Source organism: Hyla sarda, chromosome 1, assembly GCF_029499605.1.
Source record: "Hyla sarda isolate aHylSar1 chromosome 1, aHylSar1.hap1, whole genome shotgun sequence".
Lineage (NCBI taxonomy): Eukaryota > Metazoa > Chordata > Amphibia > Anura > Hylidae > Hyla > Hyla sarda.
In genome coordinates, this window is record NC_079189.1 from 73470486 (window position 1) to 73496006 (window position 25521).

The 25521-nt window shown below is 41.8% G+C and overlaps 1 protein-coding gene across 4 annotated transcripts in view; it reads right to left on the reverse strand.

Annotated features, from left to right (window-relative positions):
- Positions 1-9679: 9679 nt before the first annotated feature.
- The window catches only part of CCKAR (cholecystokinin A receptor), a 106940-nt gene continuing 91098 nt past the window's right edge, over positions 9680-25521 (reverse strand). For all 4 annotated transcript variants that reach the window (XM_056555992.1, XM_056555984.1, XM_056555975.1 and 1 more), the window contains 3 exons: positions 18622-18883; positions 14509-14627; positions 9680-11370 (listed from right to left, as the gene is read on the reverse strand). In XM_056555992.1, the coding sequence (XP_056411967.1) occupies positions 10826-11370; positions 14509-14627; positions 18622-18883 (926 nt within the window). In that variant the 3' untranslated portion in view covers positions 9680-10825. The remainder of the gene's footprint in view (positions 11371-14508; positions 14628-18621; positions 18884-25521) is intronic.

Sequence of the window (25521 nt, forward strand, 5' to 3'; positions counted from 1 at the left end):
CAGAGCATATTGTTTCTCACAGCCTGAGGCTAAGTTTCCACTTGGTTTTTTTCTGGCAGTTTTTGGATATCTGCCACTGCAGTTTTTGAGCCAAAGCCAGAAGTGTATTCAAAAGAAATAGGACATATAAAGGAAGGACTTACACTTCTCCTCCCTTATGGATCCACTTCGGACTTTGGCTCAAAAACGGCAGTGGCAGTTTTCCAAAAACTGCCAGAAAAAACCCAAGTGGAAACTTAGCCTGAGAGTCCTTTAGGTGCTTTTCTGAAGATTCCAGATGGCTTTTATGTGTCTTTAACAAAGGAGAGTTTTCTTTCTGGCCACTCTGCCAAAAAGCCAATGTTGGTGGAGAGCTGCAGTGATGGTTGATCTTCTGGAGTTTCTTCCATCTGCACACAGGACCTTTGGGGCTCGGCCAGAGTGTGCTTCTTGGTCATCTTTCTTACCAAGGCTCTTCTCCCCCAATTACTTTGTTTGGTGTGGTGGTCAGGTTGTTCCAAACTTCTCTCATTTTGGAATCACAGTTGCCATTGTGCTCTTGGGAACTTTCAAACACGGTACTAACACAAATATGATAGTACCGTTCTCCAGATCTGTGGCTTCACACAATCCTGTCTTCGAGCTCTATAGGTACTTTTACTTAGATATACATCAGCTGTGAGACCTTATACATAGACAGGGCTGTGTCTTTCCAAATCCTGTCCAATCCACAAAATTTTCCACAGGTGACTCCAACCAAGGTGAAGAATAGAGATGAGCGAATTTTTGAAAAATTTGATTCTGCCGATTCGCCGAATAAAAAAAACCCCGATTTGATCTGAATAAATTCTCGGCAAATTTTTATTATTAATGTATTTTAATAATGTGTTTCTTCTCTATTTTTTATTTATTTTTATAGGTAGTACTACTACTCCCAGCATGGAACAGACTGTTCCATGATGGGAGTAATAGTACCTGTACTAATAGACAAATCGCCCCGGGTGTCACTCCTAAAACCCGCTGCGATCGTCCTGTATAATGTATAGATGCGGGTGGCTTTCTCCCATCTAGCTAGGACGATCGCATTGGGTGTCAGGAGTGATACCTGCTGTGATCTGTCATTAACTGCAGGTACTACTGCTCCCAACATGGAGCCCACTTTGCTCCATGCTGGGAGCTGTAGTACCTGCATTAATAGACAGATACCCTATGCGATCATCCTGTATAATGTATAGATGCGGGCAGCCGGATGCTCTTCTCTGGTCCCATTGCAGTATGAGTATATGCCGTATATATACCTATCATTCATATTTCCCGCAGAGAGCTGTGAGTGGCTGGAACCATCTGGCCAATCACAGCTCTCTGCGGGAAATATGAATGGTGAGTGGCTGGCCGGGGTACAGAGCAGAGATGCGAGCGCAGAAAAAAGCCGCTCCGCATCTCAGGGATGAAGGATGATCAAAGCGGATGTCAGGAGGGATACCCGCTGTGATCTGTCCTTAAAGGGGTACTCCGGTGCTAAGACGTCTTATCCCCAATCCAAAGGATAGGGGATAAGATGCCTGATTGCTGGGGTCCCACCGCTAGGGACCCCAGTGATCTTTCACGCAGCACTCCGTTACCATCAGCCCACGGAGCATGTTCGCTCCGGGTCTGATGACTGCCGATCACGACGTCGGAGTATTGTGATGTCACGGCTCTGCCCCCGTGTGACATCACGCTGCGCCCCCTCAATGTAAGCCTATGGGAGGGGGCATGACATTTTAAATTCCCCGCTGGAAGCCCTGAATGGCCAATATGGAGGAGCCATTCAGGGCTCCCGGCGGGTTTTTAAACTTACAACCCTCATCATGGAACAGAGTCTGTTCCATGATGGGGGTTGTAGTACAAACACTAATGTAGCCTCCCCAGCCACAGGCAGACTCCCGCAGCCAGGGAACTACTACTCATTTGAAACAAGTCTGTTCCATGATGGGAGTAGTAGTAGTCCCTCAGCACTGCAGGAGTCTGCTGATGACACCTCTTTTGAGCATGCTCAGAAGTAATAACGGATATTATAAACCAGGTGCAAACAGATGACTTAAAGGATCATCCATTTGCCATAGACTTCAATGTTCAAAATAACGGGCGTTAATTTACTCGTTTCTTGTGATGGAAGAAAATTAGTGCATATGCCGTTTTTTTCTTCCGTCACAAATAACATCCGTTATTCATGACGGGCCATAAGGGATAATCAAAAAATCCCATAGACTTTAATGGGATTTTGTAACGACGGCCGTATAACATACGTTTTTAAGGCTTTTCTAATGGATGTTTATAACGGGTCTTTTAATGGAGAAACTTTATAGTGTGAAAGGGGCCATAATGTGAAAGTAACCAAGCGATCCAAAAAAGTGATGGAGATATCTTTTTTAATAACATTTTGTAAAGTACCATTAAAAAAAATATTAAAAAAGATACAATAGTAAAGTAACAAATTGTATTTAACAAAATGTATGTTTATTATAACAAAATTTCTATTAATTTTTAAACAGGGATCAATTTATGTGTGCAGGCAGGGCACTAAAAATTTAGCCGACAATAATAAAAATGTAGTGTGTGTGTGTTTTTAAATTTTTTAGGTAGTACTACTACTCCCAACATGGAACACACTGTTCCATGATAGGAGTAGTAATACCTGCACTAATTGATAGATTGCCCCGGGTGTCACTTCTGATACCCGTTGTGATCCTCCTTTATAATGTATAGATGCGGCCGCTCTTCTATGGTCCCCTGCACTGCCATACATATACACCTATTCATATTTCCCGTAGAGAGCTGTGATTGGCCAGATGATTCATGCCACTCCCAGCTCTCTGTGGGAAATATGAATAATAGGTATATATACGGCATATACTCATACCACAGTGGGACCAGAGAAGGCAGGCATCTATACATTATACAGGATGATCGCATAGGGTGTCATAAGTTACACTCGCTGCGATCTGTCTATTAATGCAGGTACTACAGCTCCCAGCATGGAGCAGAGTGTGCTCCATGTTGGGAGCAGCAGTACCTGCAGTAGAGGACAGATCACAGCAGGTATTACTCCTGGCACCCGCTGCGATGGTCCTATCTATTGCAGACATGACATGCATGCACAGGAGAAATCTATACATTATACAGGACAATCGCAGGGGTGTCGCTAATGAAGAAATTCGTTATTTAGAATCGAGTCGAAGTTCAGATTCGGTTCAAATCGAATTTTTCATGAAATTCGGAACAAATTCGACTTCGTCAGTTTCGATTCTCTCATCTCTAGTGAAGAAACATCTCAGAGATGACGCAGAGAAATGGGAGGAGCCAGAGCTAAATTTCAAGTGCCTTAAAAGGGGTACTCCGGTGAGTAAAAAACTTTTTTTTTAACTTATTTATTTTTCAAATCAACTGGTGCCAGAAAGTTAAACATATTTGTAAATTACTTCTATTCTATTGCTCTCTGCTGATATGTTTGCTATGGGGATTTTCTCCTGCTCTGGACAATTCCCAAAATGGACATAGGTGTCAGCAGAGAGCACTGTGGTTGTGAAGAAATCCAAAAAGAAAAGAATTTCCTCTGTAGTATACAGCCGCTAATAAGTAATGGAAGGATTAAGATTTTTTAATAGAAGTAATTTACAAATCTGTTTAACTTTCTGGCATCAGTTGATTTAAAAAAAAAAAAAAAAAGTTTTCCCACCAGAGTACCCCTTTAACCCCTTAAGGACGCAGGACGTAAATGTACGTCCTGGTGAGGTGGTACTTAACGCACCAGGACGTACATTTACGTCCTAAGCATAACCGCGGGCATCGGAGCGATGCCCGTGTCATGCGCGGCTGATCCCGGCTGCTGATCGCAGCCAGGGACCCGCCGGCAATGGCCGACGCCCGCGATCTCGCGGGCGTCCGCCATTAACCCCTCAGGTGCCGGGATCAATACAGATCCCGGCATCTGCGGCAGTTCGCGATTAAAATGAACGATCGGATCGCCCGCAGCGCTGCTGCGGGGATCCGATCATTCATAACGCCGCACGGAGGTCCCCTCTCCTTCCTCCGTGCGGCTCCCGGCGTCTCCTGCTCTGGTCTGTGATCGAGCAGACCAGAGCAGGAGATGACCGATAATACTGATCTGTTCTATGTCCTATACATAGAACAGATCAGTAGTAGCAATCATGGTATTGCTATGAATAGTCCCCTATGGGGACTATTCAAGTGTAAAAAAAAATGTAAAAAAATGTAAAAGTAAAAGTAAAAAAAAAGTGAAAAATCCCCTCCCCCAATAAAAAAGTAAAACGTCCGTTTTTTCCTATTTTACCCCCAAAAAGCGTAAAAAACATTTTTTATAGACATATTTGGTATCGTCGCGTGCATAAATGTCCGAACTATTAAAATAAAATGTTAATGATCCCGTACGGTGAACGGCGTGAACGAAAAAAAATTTTAAAAGTCCAAAATTCCTACTTTTTTAATACATTTTATTAAAAAAAAATTATAAAAAATTAATTAAAAGTTTTTTATATGCAAATGTGGTATCAAAAAAAGTACAGATCATGGCGCAAAAAATGAGCCCCCATACCGCTGCTTATACGGAAACATAAAAAAGTTATAGGTCATCAAAATAAAGGGATTATAAACGTACTAATTTGGTTAAAAAGTTTGTGATTTTTTTTAAGCGCAACAATAATATAAAAGTATGTAATAATGGGTATCATTTTAATCGTATTGACCCTCAGAATAAAGAACACACGTCATTTTTACCATAAATTGTACGGCGTGAAAACGAAACCTTCCAAAATTAGCAAAATTGCGTTTTTCGTTTTAATTTCCCCACAAAAATAGTGTTTTTTGGTTGCGCCATACATTTTATGATATAATGAGTGATGTCATTACAAAGGACAACTGGTCGCGCAAAAAACAAGCCCTCATACTAGTCTGTGGATGAAAATATAAAAGAGTTATGATTTTTAGAAGGCGAGGAGGAAAAAATGAAAACGTAAAAATTAAATTGTCTGAGTCCTTAAGGCCAAAATGGGCTGAATCCTTAAGGGGTTAACAAAGAGTCTGAATGTTTATTCCCATGCAAAATTTTTGTTTTTCATTTAAAATAAATTTGAAAACATTTCTAAAATTCTATTTTCATATTCTTATTATGCGATGCTGAGTGCAGAATGAAGGGGAGGGGGGAAGATTTTATTGTATTTTAGAAAAAAGCAGCAACATAAAAAAAAAATTTAAAGAAAAGCTGAAGGGTCTGAAGTTTTTGAATGCAATGTACTGTATCTATCTATCTATCTATCCCAACAAATCGATCTGACTATACTGTCAAAAAAGTGGGGAATAGCAGAGTTGACTTCACAAAATTCATGGCTCCCTAGGACAGGAGAAACATCTGAAAATACAGGCAATTTCATGTATAAACACAGAATGAAATGTAGTGATAAGTTCTCTTTAACAGATGCCAAAACAATACACAAAGCTGGTAGCTGACAAATGTCTCGGCAGCCATTCATCATGTAGCGTCTACAACGTGCCAGCATACTACATTGAGTTCACGCAGATAAAAGCCCCTCATCATCCAGGCGGACAGTGCTGTTTAGAACATTTCCCAATGCCGATACTACATTTACTTCTTGAAGGTTCTGTCAGCAGGAATTTGTATTCTGTTTGAGTTGCTTTCGTTTACTGTGATGAAGATCTGATGTTAAAGTGATCCTAATGGACAGGGAAGTTGCAGAGGCGTAACACGAAGCTCCTGCACCCAAATAAGAAATCTATTACTGGATCCCAGCTACCATGTTCAGTTTATACTATCTGGCAGACTGGCCCGGGCAGGCTCAAGCACTGCCACCTCTCAAATAACTAAAACCCTGGCTCTTCTGTATTCACCCCTGATGTAGAACTGTAAAGCCCATAATGCAATTGTGCTTTTGCTTTGAAACTATTTCTACTAATGCAGAATTTGGCCTACACTTCAACAATTTGCCTTTTGTCAATCAAAATTACCATCAGAAAAAAAATCATTATTGATGCAAATCACTCAAATGACAAGCAAATAATCAGCAAACACGCTAATTGGCTAATTGGTTACAATAAAAGATCCTCATTTCAATGCGCCTGTATGACAGAGCCTTGCATACATATTTACCCCCCTTGGACTTTTCTACATTTTGTCAAGGTGTAAGCCAAGATTCAAATTAATTTTATTGGGATTTTATGTAATGGGCCAACACATAATAATCCACCATTTGGAAGTGTGTGTGTGGGGGGGAATTATTACATAGATTTAAAAATTATTTACAAATAAATAAAAATCTTAAAATAATGTTGAGTGCATATGTTCTTTAAGGCCCCTCCACACTGCTGAATTTCTGCCAGCGAAATTACAACATGTTTATTCTTTTAACAACATTATGCCAGCCTCCATTCCCGTCTTTATGACTCTGCACGTCTGTGCCATCATACCACAGATGATTTCAGCAGCGCCCGCTGAAAACCAAATCTCTGCCTGGATTATCTTGGGGAGAGGATTCTGCAGTGTGGATGTCCCCTAACTGTAAAACCCCGAGCAAAGATCTGGTGCAACCAGTTGCTTTGCAAGCCACACAGTTACTAAATAGGGTCCATCTGTCTGGGCAGCCATCAGGGGGTACAGCCGGTACTCTCGTAAGGGGCCCGGCCGAGCCTGACATTTTTTTTGGTCGGTCAGTGAGTTACTGTCACTCACTGACCGCTGGGGGGGGCTCTGTCATTTTCCACTGATTGACTGATCGTACTCTGTACAGTCAGTCAGTCAGTCAGTCAGTTACTCTCTCTCCCAGCCCTGCCGCACATACTGCAGTGGCCGTCGGGAGGTACTAGCGCAATGAACGCGTAGGCACGTCCGGTGCACTATGACGCGGAAATGCCGGACTGGAAGTCAGAGGAGAGCGGCACCCGAAGAAGAACCAGAGCGGAGGAGCAGCCTGGAAGACGCGTGGCTGACATCGGGCCGGGAAGGTAGCCACAGCAGGCTGCCTTCAATGTTCTGACCACTGCTCCTCCAGTCTGGGGGCCCACTGCTCTAATCCGTAGGCCCCGAACCGGAGGAGCAGGGGTCAGAGCACAGACATACTGCCTCCAGCCATATACCGTGGGGCCTATAACTAACTGTGGGGACTGAAAGGGCGGCCTATATCTAACTGTGAGGGCTGAAAGGGGGGCCTATATCTAACTGTGAGGGCTGAAAGGGGGGGCCTATATCTAACTATGAGGGCTGAAAGGGGGGCCTATCACTAACTGTGGGGGCTGAAAGGGGGCCTATAACTGTGGGGGCCCAAAGGGGGGCCTATCATTACACATAGGGGCACAAAGGGGGTCTACAACTATATATATTGGAGGCACATGGGACCTACAATTATATATGGAACACAGGGGGCCTACAACTATATATGGGGGGCACAAAATGGGCCTATAACTATATATGGGGCAAAGATGGGTGTACAACTATATATGGGGGCAGAGAGGGGGTCTACAACTATATAGAGGTGGACATTGTGCTTGAGAAAGATTTACTTAAATGTTTGTCTGGTTGCTCTGACAGGTCCTGTGGAGATGGGCCTTGGGCAGGAGAAGTCTTCATAATGCCCTGGATCGGATAGTGGAAAAAGAAAAAAAGGAAACGTGAAAGACTCCGATCAGAGAAGACGTCCCCTGTGAGTATCTAAATGTGATTGTAACCATTTATACTGTCTGCAGAGTGATTTCTGGTATCTACCTCCGTATAGTCAGTGGGGGAGATTTATCAAAACCTGTTCAGAGGAAAAGTGGTGCAGTTGCCCCTAGCAACCAATCAGATCGCTTCTTTCATGTTTCAGAGGCTTTCTTAAAAAATTAAAGAAGCGATCTGATTTGTTGCTATGGACAACTGCTCCATTTTTCCTCTGCACAGGTTTTTATAAATCTGCCCCCGTATGTGGAAATACAAAAATTTTGGGACGGTTTCACAGTATTCAGAATAGGGTATATTAGATTGTAGCAGAGTGTGACGCAGTAAAATTACTTTGTAGCACAGTCTATTACTGCACTATAATCTGCTATAAAGTAATTAGAAATATATCATTAGGAAAAAATGGGTTGAGGGGTGGCCCTAGGGGTGGGCTCGGGGGCAAGACACAGGTGGGGGGGGGCTGGCCTTAAGCTGCGTAATGGGCCCCAAAATTTCTGTTGCCAGCCTTGCCTGTCTGCAATTAAATCTCAGCACAAATACACCTGTTCTGTGAAGGCCTCAGAGTTTGTTAGGGAGCATTACTGAACCACAGCAACATGAAGACTTAGGCACTCACCAAACAAGTCAGGGATAAAGTTTTGGAGTAGTACAAAGTAGTTAGGTTATAAAAAATTATCTCAAGCTTTCACAATCTCATGGAGCACCATAAAATGGAAAGTATATCACAAACACAAACCTACCAAGACAAAGCTGTCCACCCAAACTGAAAAGCAGGGCATAGAGGAAAATAATCAGAGAAACAACCAAGAGGCCTGTGGGAACTCTAGTGGAGCTGCAAAGATCATCAGCTGAGGTGAAAGAGTCTGTCCATGAGGAAATTTGTTGTTGAACAGGAGTCACAAAGAATCCAATTTGGAGCTTGCCGTAAGCCATTAAAGGAGTATTCCGGCTAAAGACATCTTATCCCCTAGAGAGGATAAGATGTATGATCACGTGGGGCCCTCTGCAAGAATGTGGAATAAAGTGCTCTGGTTAGATGAGACCTAAATGATACTTTTTGGCTTCAGTGCAAAATGCTATGTGTTACAGAAATCCAACACTGCCTGTCACCCTGAGCACACCATCCCAACAGTGAAGCATGATGGTAATATTATTATGATGTGGGAATGCTTCTTTTCAGCAGGTACAGGAAACTGCTCAGAATTGATGGAAAGATGGATGGAGGCAAATAGAGGACAGTCCTTTAAAGGGAATCTGTCATCAGTGTGACCCACACTAACCCTTGTGAGGGGGGACACTGATGAAAACCAAAGGCTCCATGCTTTTGGTCTTCTGTTTTCTTTAGTATATGCAAATCTGGAGCAAGTGGCAGCCGACATGACCCCTCCATGTATCCCATAGAGAAACATGGAGGGGGTATGTCCTCCACAGTCTCCTGTGGGGGTCTGCACATCCACCGAGGCCCCGTATAGGAGATCGGTCCTTTGGATGGGGGACACGTTTTTCTTTTATTACAATACTCCATTAATGTCTAACTATAGCCCAGATTTGAATCCAATTCAGAATCTATGGTATGAAAATTGCTGTTCACAGACTATCTCCATCCAATCTGACTGAGCTTGGGGGGGGGGGGGGGGGGTTCTTATTTTTCCTTGTGTCACAATGAAAGGTTTGTTTTGTAAACTACTATGCGTGTTGTGTTGATGTAAATGTCTGACAGTTGGGACCCCACCAGTCTCAGAGGACAAATGAAGGGATCAGTGGGGGTCTTAGCATTCAGACCTCCACCAATCCAAAAGCTTTACAATAGAGGTATTAGATGATAAAGAAATCACTGCTGAGAAGTGATCTCTACAAAACTTATGGGTGAGGACTGCACGATTTCAGAATCTTGTTTTACACTGACACCACCAAAAAGAATAAAACAGTGTTTAACAGAATGTAACCACACAGAAGCTGACAATAAATCACCTTTAATATGTACATTATATGTTAGGAGATATCTTTTTCAAATAAGCAATTTCATATTTATAAAAATGATTTCAGTCACATGTATTTCCTATTTCTTTCCCTTAACAAATAAACCCCAATGAACAAATAAAACAGAAGAAGAAAAAAAAAAAGAATTTTGTGTTTTTTATTTTATTTATTTTTTTAGTTTATCAATCTTTCGGGCAAAGAAGGATTTAGGATAAGGGCATTGCTAGAAGTGCACTTTTCCTTTCTTAGACATCAGAAGTCCTATGGGGATCTAAACATTATTTGAAGAGCTGAAAGGGGTTCAATCAAGCCCCACCCAAAAACACACAAGACCACCCATCTTTCCACCTTCACACAACAACAAGCCCAAAGTGCCCCACGGAAGTTCTAATCTAATTAATGGATTGCTGATCCTTGATATACCGTATAGGGTCTCTTGAAATTCTGGGGACCCAGGCACAGCTCCCCAAATACATGTGTGGTTGTGACTGGTACTGCAGCTGTTTACTTGAATGGGCTACGCTGCAGTACTAGGCACAGCGACAACCATTTGTACAGTACTGTACTTGGATAACAATATCGTTTGCGTATTATTTTTGCTTACATGAGTGACAACTTACCTACCAGATCTGTGCCATTTTGTTGAGTGGTTTATCCAAAAAGATAAGCATGGTGCACAGCTAAAGCATCAGGCTGAGTAAAACTTGTAGTACAGAGTATGATAGACAAATGACAGATAAAGTCCTGCTATTTTATAGAAACATGCGAAGGTGTAGCCAGGATCCATGTTTTAAACAGAAGTCTATTCCATATACACGTATAATGAAGCATATGGAACCAGCGGTGATGTATCTCAGCCCTAAGTCTTCCCCATGGCACCTAGGCTGGAATCAATGAAGTTTTGCAGACGTCTTGGTGAGTAATTGAATGGAGTTTAGATCTGCGGCTTATGAATACTAATGCAGCAACCAAACAATTTACCATGATTGATCTAGCGAGAGTCACCCAGGGTGCCTTCATACCAGTCATATTAATGTAGTCTGTTTATAATCCACTGTGCGGTATGAAGTTCTTTCCAACAATAGCTTACTGTGATCGACTTAACCAGTCTTTATAAATGCCTCCCAGTATGTTTTCTGGTGCTCATGTTGGGGCGGTGGCAGTAGCAGAGGTACTTATGTTACTGTAGGTATACCTGGATAATGATGCCCCAGTGGTCCTGCCATCTTCCTCTCCTACTCCTGGCACCATCCCTCTGCTTTGCACATCTCTTCCAGGGCAACAGTTGAAGGTGGCCAGGAATCCAAGCCGAAATCGCTTATTCATGAAGCAATAAATAATAGGATTGACACAAGCTGAGGTGTAGGAGAGCAGGTGGATAAAAGAGATGGGGGCTCCAGACAGGAGGATTCCTGCAGTGGTGGCATCGAAGGCTCTCCAAGCATTGACACTGAAAATAGGAGTCCAGCAGATGAAGAACAAGATGACAATGACGATCAACATGCGGATAACTCTTTTCTTGGCCATTAAGTTGGCAGCTGAGCTGTTGCTGCGGACTCTTTCGATCTTGGTACTGCTGTGACCTGAGGACAGCTGACGCATTTCGACTTTATTCTTCCTTTTTGACTTCTGGAGATAGCAGCCGTCTCCATTTTCGAACTGGTTACTGCTTATACTGCTTGTCCGTTCTGTAGAGAGGAGGCCAAAAAGGGAGGAAACAAGGCAATAATGAATAATATAAATATACAGAGCAACAAAATAATGTTCAATATCCAGAAGCACAGACATCCGGACATCTGCTTGTTGGGTTTCCTAACAACGTCTGCAATACAAAGTAACGGTAATAACGAGCTTGATGTTCAGTGAGGAACAACGTGACCTATGCAAACTCTAATAGGGTTTAATGACTTCATTTGTTTTGGAGTTTTTAGTGAAGAACATTATTTTGTTGTTTACTTGGTTTTGTGCAGTGTCTAATGACTTAGACAGAATAAATACAATTTTCATGTATTACTCACTGATATCAATGTTTATAAAAAAAATGTTTTTCCATTTTAGCTTTGTACTCAATGGGGGTCAGATCACCTGTAAGATGAGTAAAGATGGAAGGGAGATCAGAAGCAAAGTGAGGGAACAAAGCACCCACGTATGTGGTTGGTAAATCCACAGTAATGAATGGCATAAACATTTATATATATATCCTAAGATAAAAAAAATAAGGGTGTACTAGATGGATCAGGTGGTCTTTTTTTTTTCAATATCCATTTAATTGTGGTTTGTGAAAAGCAGGTGTGCACTAGAGATGAGCGAACTTACAGTAAATTCGATTCGTCACAAACTTTTCGGCTCGGCAGTTGATGACTTTTCCTGCATAAATTAGTTCAGCTTTCAGGTTCTACCGTGGACTGGAAAAGGTGGATACAGTCCTAGGAGACTCTTTCCTAGGACTGTATCCACCTTTTCCAGCCCACCGGAGCACCTGAAGGCTGAACTAACATTAAAAAAAGGATTTAGTGTATTGAATGGTAGTAGGTTCCTCTATTTTAGTAAGGGTGGAAGCCAGAAACTGATCACTGTGAAGTGGATAAAGAATAAGATATAGGAGTAGGGTTGGGCAGTGGGGAAAATGTTGCAAGGATACATGGAAGGAACAGAAAATGCTTGTTGTGGGAAGAAATAAAAGCAAAAACATTGACTATGTTTATAGTTTATCACCCTTTACATAAATTCGTTGTCAGTTTCCCCCCCCTCCGGCGCTGCAGAAAATGCACCGGAGGGAAAATAAAGCAAGAGCTGATCCCATTCATTTTAATGGGACAGTTCACAATGATCCGGCATTTCAGTTTGGATGCCGGATGATTGGACTCGCTGCGTTCCCCTGTCCGGCGATCACAAACAATGGACGCTGGATGGTGCACTTATGATTAGTGATGAGCGGCATTGCCCATATTCAAATTCGCAATATTTCGCGAATACAGTGGTCCGTAACCCGTTCCAAATGGACCATCGTTTGTTGAAACCATCGTATGTTGAGGGATCCGTGCAATGTAAAGTATAGGATGCTGGGAGTTGTAGTTTTGCAACATCTGGAGGTCCGCAGGTTGAAGACTACTGGTATTGGAGGTTATACTCACCTGTCCCCACCGCTCCGGACCATCACCGCTTGTCACCGCTGCCCTGGCTGTCGCCTTCTATCGCTGTCGCCGCGTACCCGGGGTGTCACCGATGCTCCGGCAAGGCCTCTGCTTCCCCGGCATCCTCGCTCTCCGTCGCCGCCATCACGTCGCTACGCACGCCGCTCCTATTGGATGATGGTACGGCGTGCGAAGTGACGTGATGGCAACGATGGAGAGCGCCGACGATGCAGGGGATCCCGAAGAGGACGCGCCAGAGCCCTGAGGACAGGTAAGTGACCGTAAACGGCTATCCGGTGGCAGCTGAAGCAGTCTGCGCTGCCGGATAGCCGTTTATGCGATGGCCCCGACATACAAAAGCATCGTATGTTGATGCTGCTTTCAACATGCGATGGCCTCTGAGAGGCCATCGTTTGTTGAAATGATCATATGTCGGGGCCATCGTAGGTGGGGGGGTCACTGTATATAGACGAATATTCGTCCTATATTCTCGAAATTCGCATATTCATTATATTCGCATATTCATTATATTCGCATACTCGCGTATTGGAGGAAGAAAACAGTGAGGGGGCAACTTTACTATTGGTTGCTAGGGATGTTGTTGATAACCTCTGACAAGGGTATTTCCATCATTCTAATTGGCCCAAAAGTGAAAAGAAGGAATATGCGAATATTCACACATGCGAATATGCACACATGTGGATATTCGCGATAAAAATTCGAAATGCGAATATTCGCGCCCAACACTACTTCTGATGCAGTTTCTGAGGGGTATTTATCTGCTGACTGGATAGGGCAGGCTTCCTATATTTTGTGATACTGTGAGCATAACAGTTGAAAAAGGCTCTTGGCCAAAACGCGTCCTGTGCGTCGCAACTTTGATAAGATGTGTGAATAAACACTGAGGAGATTTGCAAAGAAACTGTGAGGGCTGAGACTTTTTTGCATTTTGCTATATGGTTATACTGGTCTGCGTGCACAACTATATATTCACGAGTACTGACTCCTATCATTTTGGCTTCAGTATAAGGACAAAGTTCTACCTGAATAGTCTGGCCAATTGCTGCATGATGGTTCCAGTGATACCAATTTTTTATTTGGCAGAAATGTAGGGCCATTTGCCATATGTATATAAATCTTTGCCCATTTTTAGGTATCTAGATTTACGAAGAGGCACACAATTCTTAGTAAATCCAGTGGCTCTGTGGTTGCCATTGTGCCCCACACAGAAATATACACCAGCTAAGAGCATTGCATGTACACGGTTCACGTTTGTAATCACAAGGACATATAGGCCAACAGGGGACATGATGTCCACAATATAGTATTACCAGTATATAGTTTATACTAATAGATACCGTAGTTTAAACAATTAATGAAATGAATATAGTGGTTTGTACATGCAAGATAACAGATAACCAATATCCTATGTGACTCTCCTGATCACCTGGTAAGAAGTTTAAGTAGATGTAGAGATAAAACCAAAGATATCTAATAAAAATAGTGCTTCAAAAAGAAAAGCATTGTGTATTATTTCCAATAAAATCCTATTCGAATTTACAAAATACCCTATGTTTCTATAATCTGGGGTTAAAGGTCACATGCATGAGCTTCTACTGTAGGCCGATTGCAAAACTCTATTTTGAGAGTATTTTCTTATATTTAAACACATTTTTATGTGGACAGTGTTACCTTTTTTCTGATTTGCATCAAATCTGATCCCTCTGTATAATTCCATGGAAATTAAGGCATATGCAATCGTCATAACAATTCCCGGGACAAGGAAGAGAATTAACAGAAGAAATATGTACCTAAAATTATAAAAAATAAATAAAAGAAACAATAATATTGTATCTAAGCAATCTATAATAAAAGTGTAGCAGGATATATTATTAAATTGCGGAATTGGAAAATGTAGCACAGAAAAAAATATGAATATTTCAATTTTTGTACTACTAGAGACTGCACCAGTGGCGTATGTAGGAGAGAGGTGGCCCTATAGCAAAGGTTAAAATGGGCCTCCTATTATGGTGTCTGATTTTTTATTTCTCTTTTCTTTCCATGATCCATTGTTCAACACCCCCCCCCTCCATTATTTTGTTGCTAATGCAAATAACTGGAGAAAAGAGTACAGCGCAGTTTTTACATAAAGAGAGGGGGCCAACTGGGGCTGGGTCCCCTCTGTCCAAGGGCCCCATAATAGCCACACAGTCTGCTACAATGGTAAAGTATTTAGGACTGTAGCCTTGCAGCCCTGAATCGTGGGTTTCAATCCAACATAAGGCAACATCAGTATGGAGTTTGCATGTTGTTCCTGGTGTGTTTCCTCCCACTTTTGAAAAGCAAACTAAATAGTTAATTTCAAATTATATAAAAAAAAGCCCATCCCGTAATAAAAATTAAAATCACTCCATTTTCCAATTTTACAGAAAAGTAATAATAATTATTATTATCAATAAAACCATATTTGGTATTTTGGTATTGCTGCGTACTGAAGTGTTTGAACTATTAAAAAGAGTCAACTGAAGGGTTAATGACAGGCAAAGGCGTGAGTGCCCACCTACTGATAGTAACCGTCACTCATCACCTATGAAAGGAGCGCAGACAATTAAAGCTCCAGGGTACACCCTGGTATGTTAAGGCCCAGATGGCAATAGCGTACAGGTATGCCCTGTGTTGTCTAGGGGTTGGGTTCTATGACATTGGTCTTTATGTGTTTGAGCGACAGGGAATAAAAAGAAGGGTCATTGTTAACCTGTTGATGCCTAAATGTCTTACGTTTCTACAGCTGACTCCTGCCGGTAATGACCGACATCAGAGATCACTCCAAAGTTGTTTATTTAAAGGGGCTGTCTGAAGAGCACTACAGGTCCCACGTCTTTTCCTCCCCAGTGCTTACTTCTGTCCACTGCCCTGTATTGGAACGCTATCTTTTGAGGGGAGAGGGGAAGGGTACAAGTCACAATCTTTGTGTGCAGGTGAAACCACACCTGTATGCAATGTCCAATAGCTGCACATTGGATTTTTATGGAATGAAAGACAGATTTGGAAGTTGAGCTTTTTATCTTCTTCTTGGGTAACTACAGATTTTCAGACTAGCCCAGATCAGCACATGTGCTGAAGACAGCTAGACACTGGGCTTTATAACTAAGCGAGGGTCAGTCTGCAAGAGAGGCTATGAGGAACCTGCACCACTGATGAGAGTTTAAATATGGCGGTTTGTAGCCTCAAAAAGGGGACATTATAACCTGCGTAAGATGTTTGTTTACTGTTGTGCCACTTTTGTCAGCTCAGAAAAGGAAACCTAGGCTACAATTTCAGCTGCACCATTCAGATAGCAGGGTCAGAATTTGGTGTAAACAATATGAAAGCATGGCTCTGTCCTGCCTTGTATTAATGGTTCAGGTAGGTGGTGGTGTAATGGTGTGGAAAACATTTTCTTTGCACACTTTAGGCCCCTTAGTACTAATCGATCATCATTTAAATGTGACCGTCTACCTGAGTATTGTTACTGACCTTGTCCATCCCTTTAGGACCACAGTATGCACATCATCTGATGACTACTTGCAGCAGGATAAGACACCATGTCACAAAGCTCACATGATCTGCCCTGTTAAACTGGTTTGTTTAACCCGGATCGCAATCCAAGAGATCGGCTTTGAAATGTGGTGAACAGGAAATTCTCATCATGGATGTGCAGCCTACATAACTGCAGCAACTGCATGATGTCCTTATGTCCATATAGACCTATATCAGTGGTCTATATCAGTGGTCTTCAACCTGCGGACCTCCAGATGTTGCAAAACTACAACTCCCAGCATGCCGTTGGCTGTCCGTGCATGCTGGGAGTTGTAGTTTTGCAACATCTGGAGGTCAGCAGGTTGAAAACCACTGATATAGACCAAAATCTCAGAGGAATGTTTCTAGCACCTTGTAGAAGGTATGCCACGAGCAATGATGGCAAAAGGGGGTCCAAGCTTGCACTAGCAAGGTGTACCTAATAAACTGGCTAGTGGGTGTATGAGCCCTATCTAATTGCCATTCTTTGATTTATTGTGTAGTTTAGACTCACAAGCTGCAGAATTCTGATATGAAAGTAAAAACAGTAAAATTTATGCAAAGCACATAAAAACAATGGCTGACATTTATCATTGTCTTTAGACTGTTTTTTGCAAAAAAGGTGCAAGCAGGGTTTATTTGCGCCTTTTTTGTTGTTGCACCTTTTGGTTTACACATTTTTGCAGATTTTTAGTTGTAATCCACTGATTTTGGCAATACACAAGATATGGAAGGGATTTATAAACTGCGCTTTTTTGTGAAAAGGCACAAAAAAGTCGCAAAGCCACTGAGAAGTCTCTAAAACTACACCAGCCCAGACTTAGCTATGCTTTTTGGTGTATGTGAAGAGAGAAATTTCAGAAAATGTGACCTGCACAAAATTTATGAAATGTTCTGTGACCATTTAATAAATTTGGTTCTCCTACACATTACCAGCACACAAAAAACGGTGTAGAAAAATGCTTCACTTACACCTACAATGATAAATGCCGGCCAATATGTACTCAGGTGCACACAGGGCCGGATCATAATTGGCGCTCATGGAGCACCTGCTCCGGGCCCCGTGCCCGCAGGGGGCCCCGTCACATTCGGGACATCCCTGCTGGCTGCTCAGTAGCGGATCGGGCCCCCCGATAGGCCGGCCGTGGCCACTTTAAAACAGTGACCAGCGGCGGCTCCTGTGGGCCCGCCCTGGACTCCTCCTGCTTTTCCTATTTTTCATATTCCCTTACCTGGCTGCGCTCGGCAGGCTCAGTTGATGAGTCGGGTCATGTGGGCTGTGACGAGTGATGTCTCCTGCGGCTCCTCTGCACGACGTCAGGGGCGTCACTCATCATTTCCTGCAGGGCACAGTTTTCTTCATTACACCCCAGCGCTGCAGGAAATGACGAGTGACGTCCCTGACGCTGTGCAGAGGAGCCGCAGTAGACGTCACTCGTCACAGCCCACAAGCCCGACGCATCACCTGAGCCTGCCGGGCACGGCCAGGTAAGGAAATATGAAATATAGAAAAAGCTGGAGGAATGATTGGTGGGGGGAGAATGATGAGCAGGGGGGTTAATGATGAGCAGGGGGGGTTAATGATGAGCAGGGGGGTTAATGATGAGCAGGGGGTTAATGATGAGCAGGGGGGGGGGTAATGATGAGCAGGGGGGGTAATGATGAGCAGGGGGTAATAATGAGCAGGGGGGGAGAATGATGAGCAGGGGGGGAGAATGATGAGCAGGGGGTTAATGAGGAGCAGGGGGGGGGTAATGATGAGCAGGGGGTTAATGATGAGCAGGGGGGGTAATGATGAGCAGGGGGGTAATGATGAGCAGGGGGGTAATGATGAGCAGGGGGTAATAATGAGCAGGGGGGGAATGATGAGCAGGGCGGGGGGGAGAATGATGAGCAGGGGTGTAATGATGAGCAGGGGGGAGAATGATGAGCAGGGGTGTAATGATGAGCAGGGGGGAGAATGATGAGCAGGGGGGGGAGAATGATGATACTGATAGTTACTGAAGTAAATATGCAAAAAACACATCTCCTACATTTATTAATGGTGCAATAAAAATTTATCTATGGGGATAGGGGCAATAGCCCATTGCTTGTGACTATTCAGGACTCCAAAGCATGCATCAATGCTGCACCTGATAACCTGTGATGTGATGTTTTAATTTTAGGTGAAAAAATAACCATATTTAGGCAGTTCCTGTTATACTGGTGTGTTCACAAATAATAGGGTAAAAAATAATCAGTTCTTACCATGCTTGTTGGGTGAGGTCATTGGGCCACCCAAGGCGACACATATGTCCAGTTGTATTTTCATACTTTGGAAATGGTACCAACGTGCTATAAATTGGGTACGGTGACATCATCGTAAATGAAAGCAACCATGTAACCGCAATAACCTTCAGGGCATGTGACTTTGTCTGCCATACCCTTGACTGTAGCGGCTTACATATTGCACTATACCTCTCCAGAGATATGGCAACCAGATTAAATGTTGAGACACTTACAGAGATACCTAACCAAAGAAAAAAGAATGCATTGTTATCTCCTGCATTAAATGACTGGACTGGAATATGCCCCTCACACCAACATATACATATCCATAATGAGAATCCAATATGAATAGATGTTATTAGGGGGCATGGAATTGTACAAGTGGATCTCATGTCAATGAATCTCACACAAGTTTGGAGGGCCAAGTACAATTTTATGTGTGAAATAACAAAAGTGTGTGATACATTCATCTCATTTAACATAATGATAAAATAACATAAGAATTCTTAATTATTAGTGATGGAATTTCTTGGAAAATTTCAACTTGTTTTGCTATTTAGTTTTGTTGTTTTCTGCATTACTATGTGTCATACTTTCTCCCAAGGCAAAGATTTCCTGTCATAGTCTTGTCCCTAAATGCCCTGGCCAGGGCAGAGTCACTTAGTGGCACACTCTTGGCACCCAGTACATTGAACCCTAGCTATGCCCCCGCTTACAGCAACCACACCCACCAGGACATCTCATGAAATTTACATTGGTGTCCCAGAAGTGACATCCAGGATAACGCATTTGGTAACTGCATATTCCCATTGCTTTAGATTATCCTGATCGATAACAAGCGTTTCTGTGCATAATCTGTGCAAATCTGATGACAAGAATGTTTCCAACCAATCGAAATCTATGAGATCATTAAAACAAATGATTAGTCTACTTCTATATTAGACCATGTTAGAATCCTGCAGTGTCTGCACTCCTTTGCATTCAGACCATATTAGTTCATAAGTGAAAAACACATCAATGTTCCCGATCAGTAAAATAGAACATTCAATTATGTATTTATTCTTTAGCTTGATTTTGTGGATGGCTCAACTGATCATGGTCATGATACTATAATCCTGACCCATAGATGACCATACCTATTCCTTCCCGATACACTGTGTCTTAGCAATGATTAAGAGCTACTAAAGCCTAAAATGTGTCGATCTTCTGTGGTTCTACCTTTTTACTTGCTGAAATGATGTTGGTATAATAAAAATCCTACCAATTTTTTTATGTGGATCCGCAGCAATTTCTTCTAATAATAAATGACATGATCAACCATAACAAAGCGCAGAGACACTGCCAAGGGCTTAGCATTACTTTTAGTTGTATCAGACAAACTGTTTCTAAATACAGGTTTTAAGATTACCAATTGTACAGCCGATATATTGCAATTTACATATAATGCAAGATATTAAATATATTAACATAGTTTATACTGCAATTATTATAATATTTTGTGTCAAAAATGATCGATCGACTGTAACTAAAACACTCTAAACACACGAGCAGCTCCCCAAACCACATGCTCTCCATTTATGATGTCCGCTGACCTGGGGCACAGCTTGTGCTAGTTTTATAAGAGTTATCACAGTAGAGACAATTATCACGAGACCTAAGAATAATAATAAAAACTATATTGCAGGCATCACTCAAAATAATGAATAAAGTTTTCACATAGAGGCCGAACTTCTGAAGATCCTCTAATCAGCTATGCATAGAGATCTTATCATATAACGCTCTACTTTTTTTCTTCTATTTTCTTCTTTTTACAGCTATACAAAAAAGAACATAGCTCAGTATTTGGCGCTAAGATTTTCTGTGTGCCTTTGACATATATGCTGATAGCCCTATATAGAGGATAAAGAGAGGAGTAAAGTTGCAGTGGGGCTATCACAGGTGCTCAGGAGGTGGACCCTCTCTGCTAAGTGCTCAGATCTCTGTACATTGAGCTACCCCTGAAACACATCATAAATGTGGGGCACGAAATGTGTGCCAGTTTATTCAAACATTTGCAAAAGTAAATCTCCTCTATCTTAATATTTTCCAGGAAAACTTGTCAAACTGATTGAAGAGTATCTGACTGCAAGCGAGGAAAGAGAGAAATGTATATAACGCTCTACAGTATATACAATAAAACTGATTATCTGCTCTCAGGGAACAAATAACTATAGGGTGAATGGCATATAATGTACAGGGTGGGCCATTTATATGGATACACCTTAATAAAATGGGAATGGTTGGTGATATTAACTTCCTGTTTGTGGCACATTAGTATATGTGAGGGGGAAAACTTATCAAGATGGGTGGGGACCATGGCGGCCATTTTAAAGTTGGCCACTTTGAATCCAACTTTAGTTTTTTCAATAGGAAGAGGGTCATGTGACACATCAAACTTATTGGAAATTTCACAAGAAATCTATCATGTGCTTGGATTTAATGCAACTTTATTCTTTCATGAGTTATTTAAAAGTTTCTGACCACTTATAAAATGTGTTCAATGTGCTGCCCATTATGTTGGATTGTCAATGCAACCCTCTTCTCCCACTCTTCACACGCTGATAGCAACACCGCAGGAGAAATGCTAGCACAGGCTTCCAGTATCCGTAGTTTCAGGTGCTGCAGAATGGGCAAAACAAAAATTGGAACAGGACCCTCAGTTTACGCTGAAGATTTTGTTCAGTGATGAGGCAAACTTTTATGTGAATGGTGAAGTTAACAAACAACCACCGCTATTGGTCTGACACTAACCCACATTGGATAGATCCCTCCAAGACTGTTGGAACACAAACATTGATGGTATGGTGTGGTATATGGGGTACAAATATAGTGGGGCCATTCTTCATCAATGGAAACCTCAAGGCCACTGGATATGCGAAATTGCTTCATGATGATGTGTTTCCCTCTTTATGCACTGAAGCTGGCACGTTCCCTGAGTTTTTCCAGCAAGATGGTGACCACCCCATTATGGGTGTCAGGTCCGAGCATTCCTAGATTGGAAAGTGGATTGGTCGTCGTGGGCCAGTTGAATGGCCTCCAAGGTCTACCGATCTGACCCCCTTAGACTTTTATCTTTGAGGTCATCTGAAGGCAATTGTCTATGCTGTGAGATACGAGATGTGCAGCACCTGAAACTACAGATACTGGAAGCCTGTGCTAGCATTTCTCCTGTGGTGTTGCTATCAGTGTGTGAAGAGTGGGAGAAGAGGGTTGCATTGACAATCCAACACAATGGGCAGCACATTGAACACATTTTATAAGTGGTCAGAAACTTGTAAATAACTCATGAAAGAATAAAGTTACGTTAAAACCAAGCACATGATTGTTTTTCTTGTGAAATTACCAATAAGTTTGATGTGTCACATGACCCTCTTCCTATTGAAAAAACAAAAGTTGGATTCAAAATGGCTGACTTAAAAATGGCCGCCATGGTCACCACCCATCTTGAAAAGTTTCCCCCCTCACATGTACTAATGTGCCACAAACAGGAAGTTAATATCACCAACCATTCCCATGTTATTAAGGTGTATGCATATAAATGGCCCACCCTGTACACACATAATATGTACTGTTGAAATAATCTTTTTACATATGCTTAATGCTGTCTAACACAAAATATTTCCTCCCTATATCTGAAACTATATCTTTCTAAAACTGAACATTTGTATTGTCTACATCAACTAATCTACCTAAACCTGCCATTTCCATCTCGCTGTGTAGTAACACCCTAACTTCCAGGCAACAAGCTCGCAGTCTTGGAGTTATGCTATATACAGATATATCTTTTAATCCCTATATTCAGTCCCTCTCATGTTCATGTCACCTGCACCTCAAAAACATCTTCAAAATCCTCTTGTTTCTTACTAAAACAGCTAAAACTCTAATTGGAACCCCTAAACTCAATTTGGAGATTGCATGGGGGCCCCAGCAGTTGAACTACCACCATGATAAGACACGTATCCCCTAGCCTGTGGAAAGGAAATAAGTTGTTTTTGGCTGGACAAACCCTTCAAAGCATTAGTGTCACTTAACATTGACATGCCACACGGACATGTCAAGAGTTTAAACCAGAGCTGAGACCCCACGATTACTAGATAGAGCCTGGAGAAGTAATTTTAATGGTCTATTAAAGTTAAGGGGTGTTACAACTGTGAATTCTATTTACAGTTGTCTAATAAATGAATATATATATTGCCAAATAAAGTTATTTTATTGCCTTTTTGTGGCCATTCACTCTTTTCCTCTTCTTCTGATGATGCCAACAGTATTATCTGTTGTCCTTATTGCTCCACTTCTTGTCTTGTGTGCATCCGGTCATGGATTTCCATTTTTTCTGCTGAGCACTCTAGCTTGCAATTCAGCTAACTCTTTTTCCCTTCAAGACGATGTAGTGGGAGGAAAATAGCTGACTGGAGTCTGAACTAGAGTATACAGCAGGAGCAGGAAATCCATTACAGAATGTACACTGAATATCCAGATTCTAGTTGGCCAACCCCAGACATTGCTCAGCTATCCACATAATAATAAATGCCTCCAATTATCAAAAAAAATCTGTGCAGGGAAGGGTCTGCGTGTACACTGGATTTATGTAAATAATAGCAATGTGATGTTATCAACACATATTATCATTATCAAGGTTACCAATATACCAATACCAATGATCAATACCACAGTGCTGTATATATATATATATATATATATATATATATATACACAGTGGGGATCAAAAGTTTGGGCACCCCAGGTAAACATTTGTATTAATGTGCATAAAGAAGCGAAAGAAAGATGGAAAAATCTCCAAAAGGCATCAAATTACAGATTAGACATTCTTATAATATGTCAACAAAAGTTAGATTTTATTTCCATCATTTACACTTTCAAAATAACAGAAAACAAAAAAATGTCATCTGCAAAAGTTTGGGCACCCTGCAGAGTTAATATCTTGTACTGCCCCCTTTGGCAAGTATCACAGCTTGTAAACACTTTTTGTAGCCAGCCAAGAGTCTTTCAATTCTTGTTTGAGGTATCTTTGACCATTCTTCCTTACAAAAGTCTTCCAGTTCTTTGAGATTTCTGAGCTGTCTGTCACGCACTGCTCTTTTAAGGTCTATCCATAGATTTTCAATTATGTTGAGGTCAGGAGATTGTGAAGGCCATGGCAAAACCTTCAGTTTACTCCTCTTGATGTAATCCCCTGTGGATTTCGAGGTGTGTTTAGGATCATTATCCATTTGTAGAATCCATCCTCTCTTTAACTTCCGCTTTTTCACAGATGGCATCAAGTTAGCATCCAAAATTTGCTGACATTTTATTGAATCCATTTTTCCTTCTACTCGTGAGATGTTCCCTGTGCCTCTGGCTGCAATACAACCCCAAAGCATGATTGATCCACCCCCATGCTTAACAGTTGGACAGAGGTTCTTTTCATTAAATTCTGTTCCCCTTCTTCTCTAAACGTACCTTTGCTCATTCCGGCCAAAAAGTTCAATTTTAACCTCATCGGGCCACTGAACTTGTTTCCAAAATGCATCAGGCTTGTCTATATGTTCATTTGCAAAGTTCAAATGCTGATTTTTGTGGTGAGGACGTAGAAGAGGTTTTCTTCTAATGACTCTTCCATGAAGACCATATTTGTATAAGTATCTCTTTATAGTTGATTAGTGTACCACACCTCCACTGTCTGCCAGATCTTTCTGGAGGGATTGTGCAGTCAAACGTGGGTTTTGAATAGTTTTTCTCACAATCCTGAGAGCTGTTCTGTCTGATATTTTTCTTGGTCTTCCAGATCTTACTTTAACTTCCACTGTTCCTGATACTGCCATTTCTTAATTACATTCCGAACAGAGGATATTGACATCTGAAAACGTTTTGCTATCTTCTTATAGCCTTCTCCAGCTTTGTGAGCGTCAACTATTTTCAGTTTCAGATTTCTAGACAACTGCTTAGAAGAACTCATGGTGCTGATTGTTGGGGTAAGGTCAGATGAGTCTGGGCATTTAAAACCTTTGAGATTGACATCACCTGGTCTTCCCAGATGATGATTGAGAACAATCCATGACACTGGCAAGTCTTAGCTTTGCAAAGGGGGCAGTGCATGCTATAAATTCTGCAGGGTGCCCAAACTTTTGCAGACGCAATTTTTTTGTTTCCTGTTATTTTGAAAGTGTAAATGATGGAAATAAAATCTAACTTTTGTTGACATATTATAAGAATGTCTAATCTGTACTTTTATGCCTTTTGGAGATTTTTCCATCTTTCCTTGGCTTCTTTATGCACATTAATACAAATTTTTACCTAGTGTGCCCAAACTTTTGATCCCCACTGTGTGTGTATATATATATATATATATATATATATATATATATATATATAGTGACAGTGTGGCAAGGGAAGGGTGTATTTCCCTAGCTAACCTTGGAGAAACCTCCACCTGTGGCCTAATTAATGAGGTAGTAGAAAGGGGAAGTGTCTTTAAAAGGAAGTCAGACAATGTGGTCTGTAGAGATGTCGCGAATTGTTCGCCGGCGAACGGTTCCCGGCGAACTTTGCTTGACAGCGTTCGCCTCGCCGGGCGAACATATGTGAAGTTCGATCCGCCCCCTATTCATTAACATTGCGGTAAACTTTGACCCTGTGTGTCACAGTCAGCAGACACATTACAGCCAATCACTAGCAGACCCTCCCTTTCAGACCCTCCTACCTCCTGCACGGACGCCATTTTACTTTCATTCGGCATGCTGTAGGCTTAGAGAGAGGAGGGAAAGTGAAGCTGCTCTTGCTGTAATAGGGAAAGCGATAGCTAGGTGGTTCATTCAGGGTCCACTTCACTCCTAAACCACT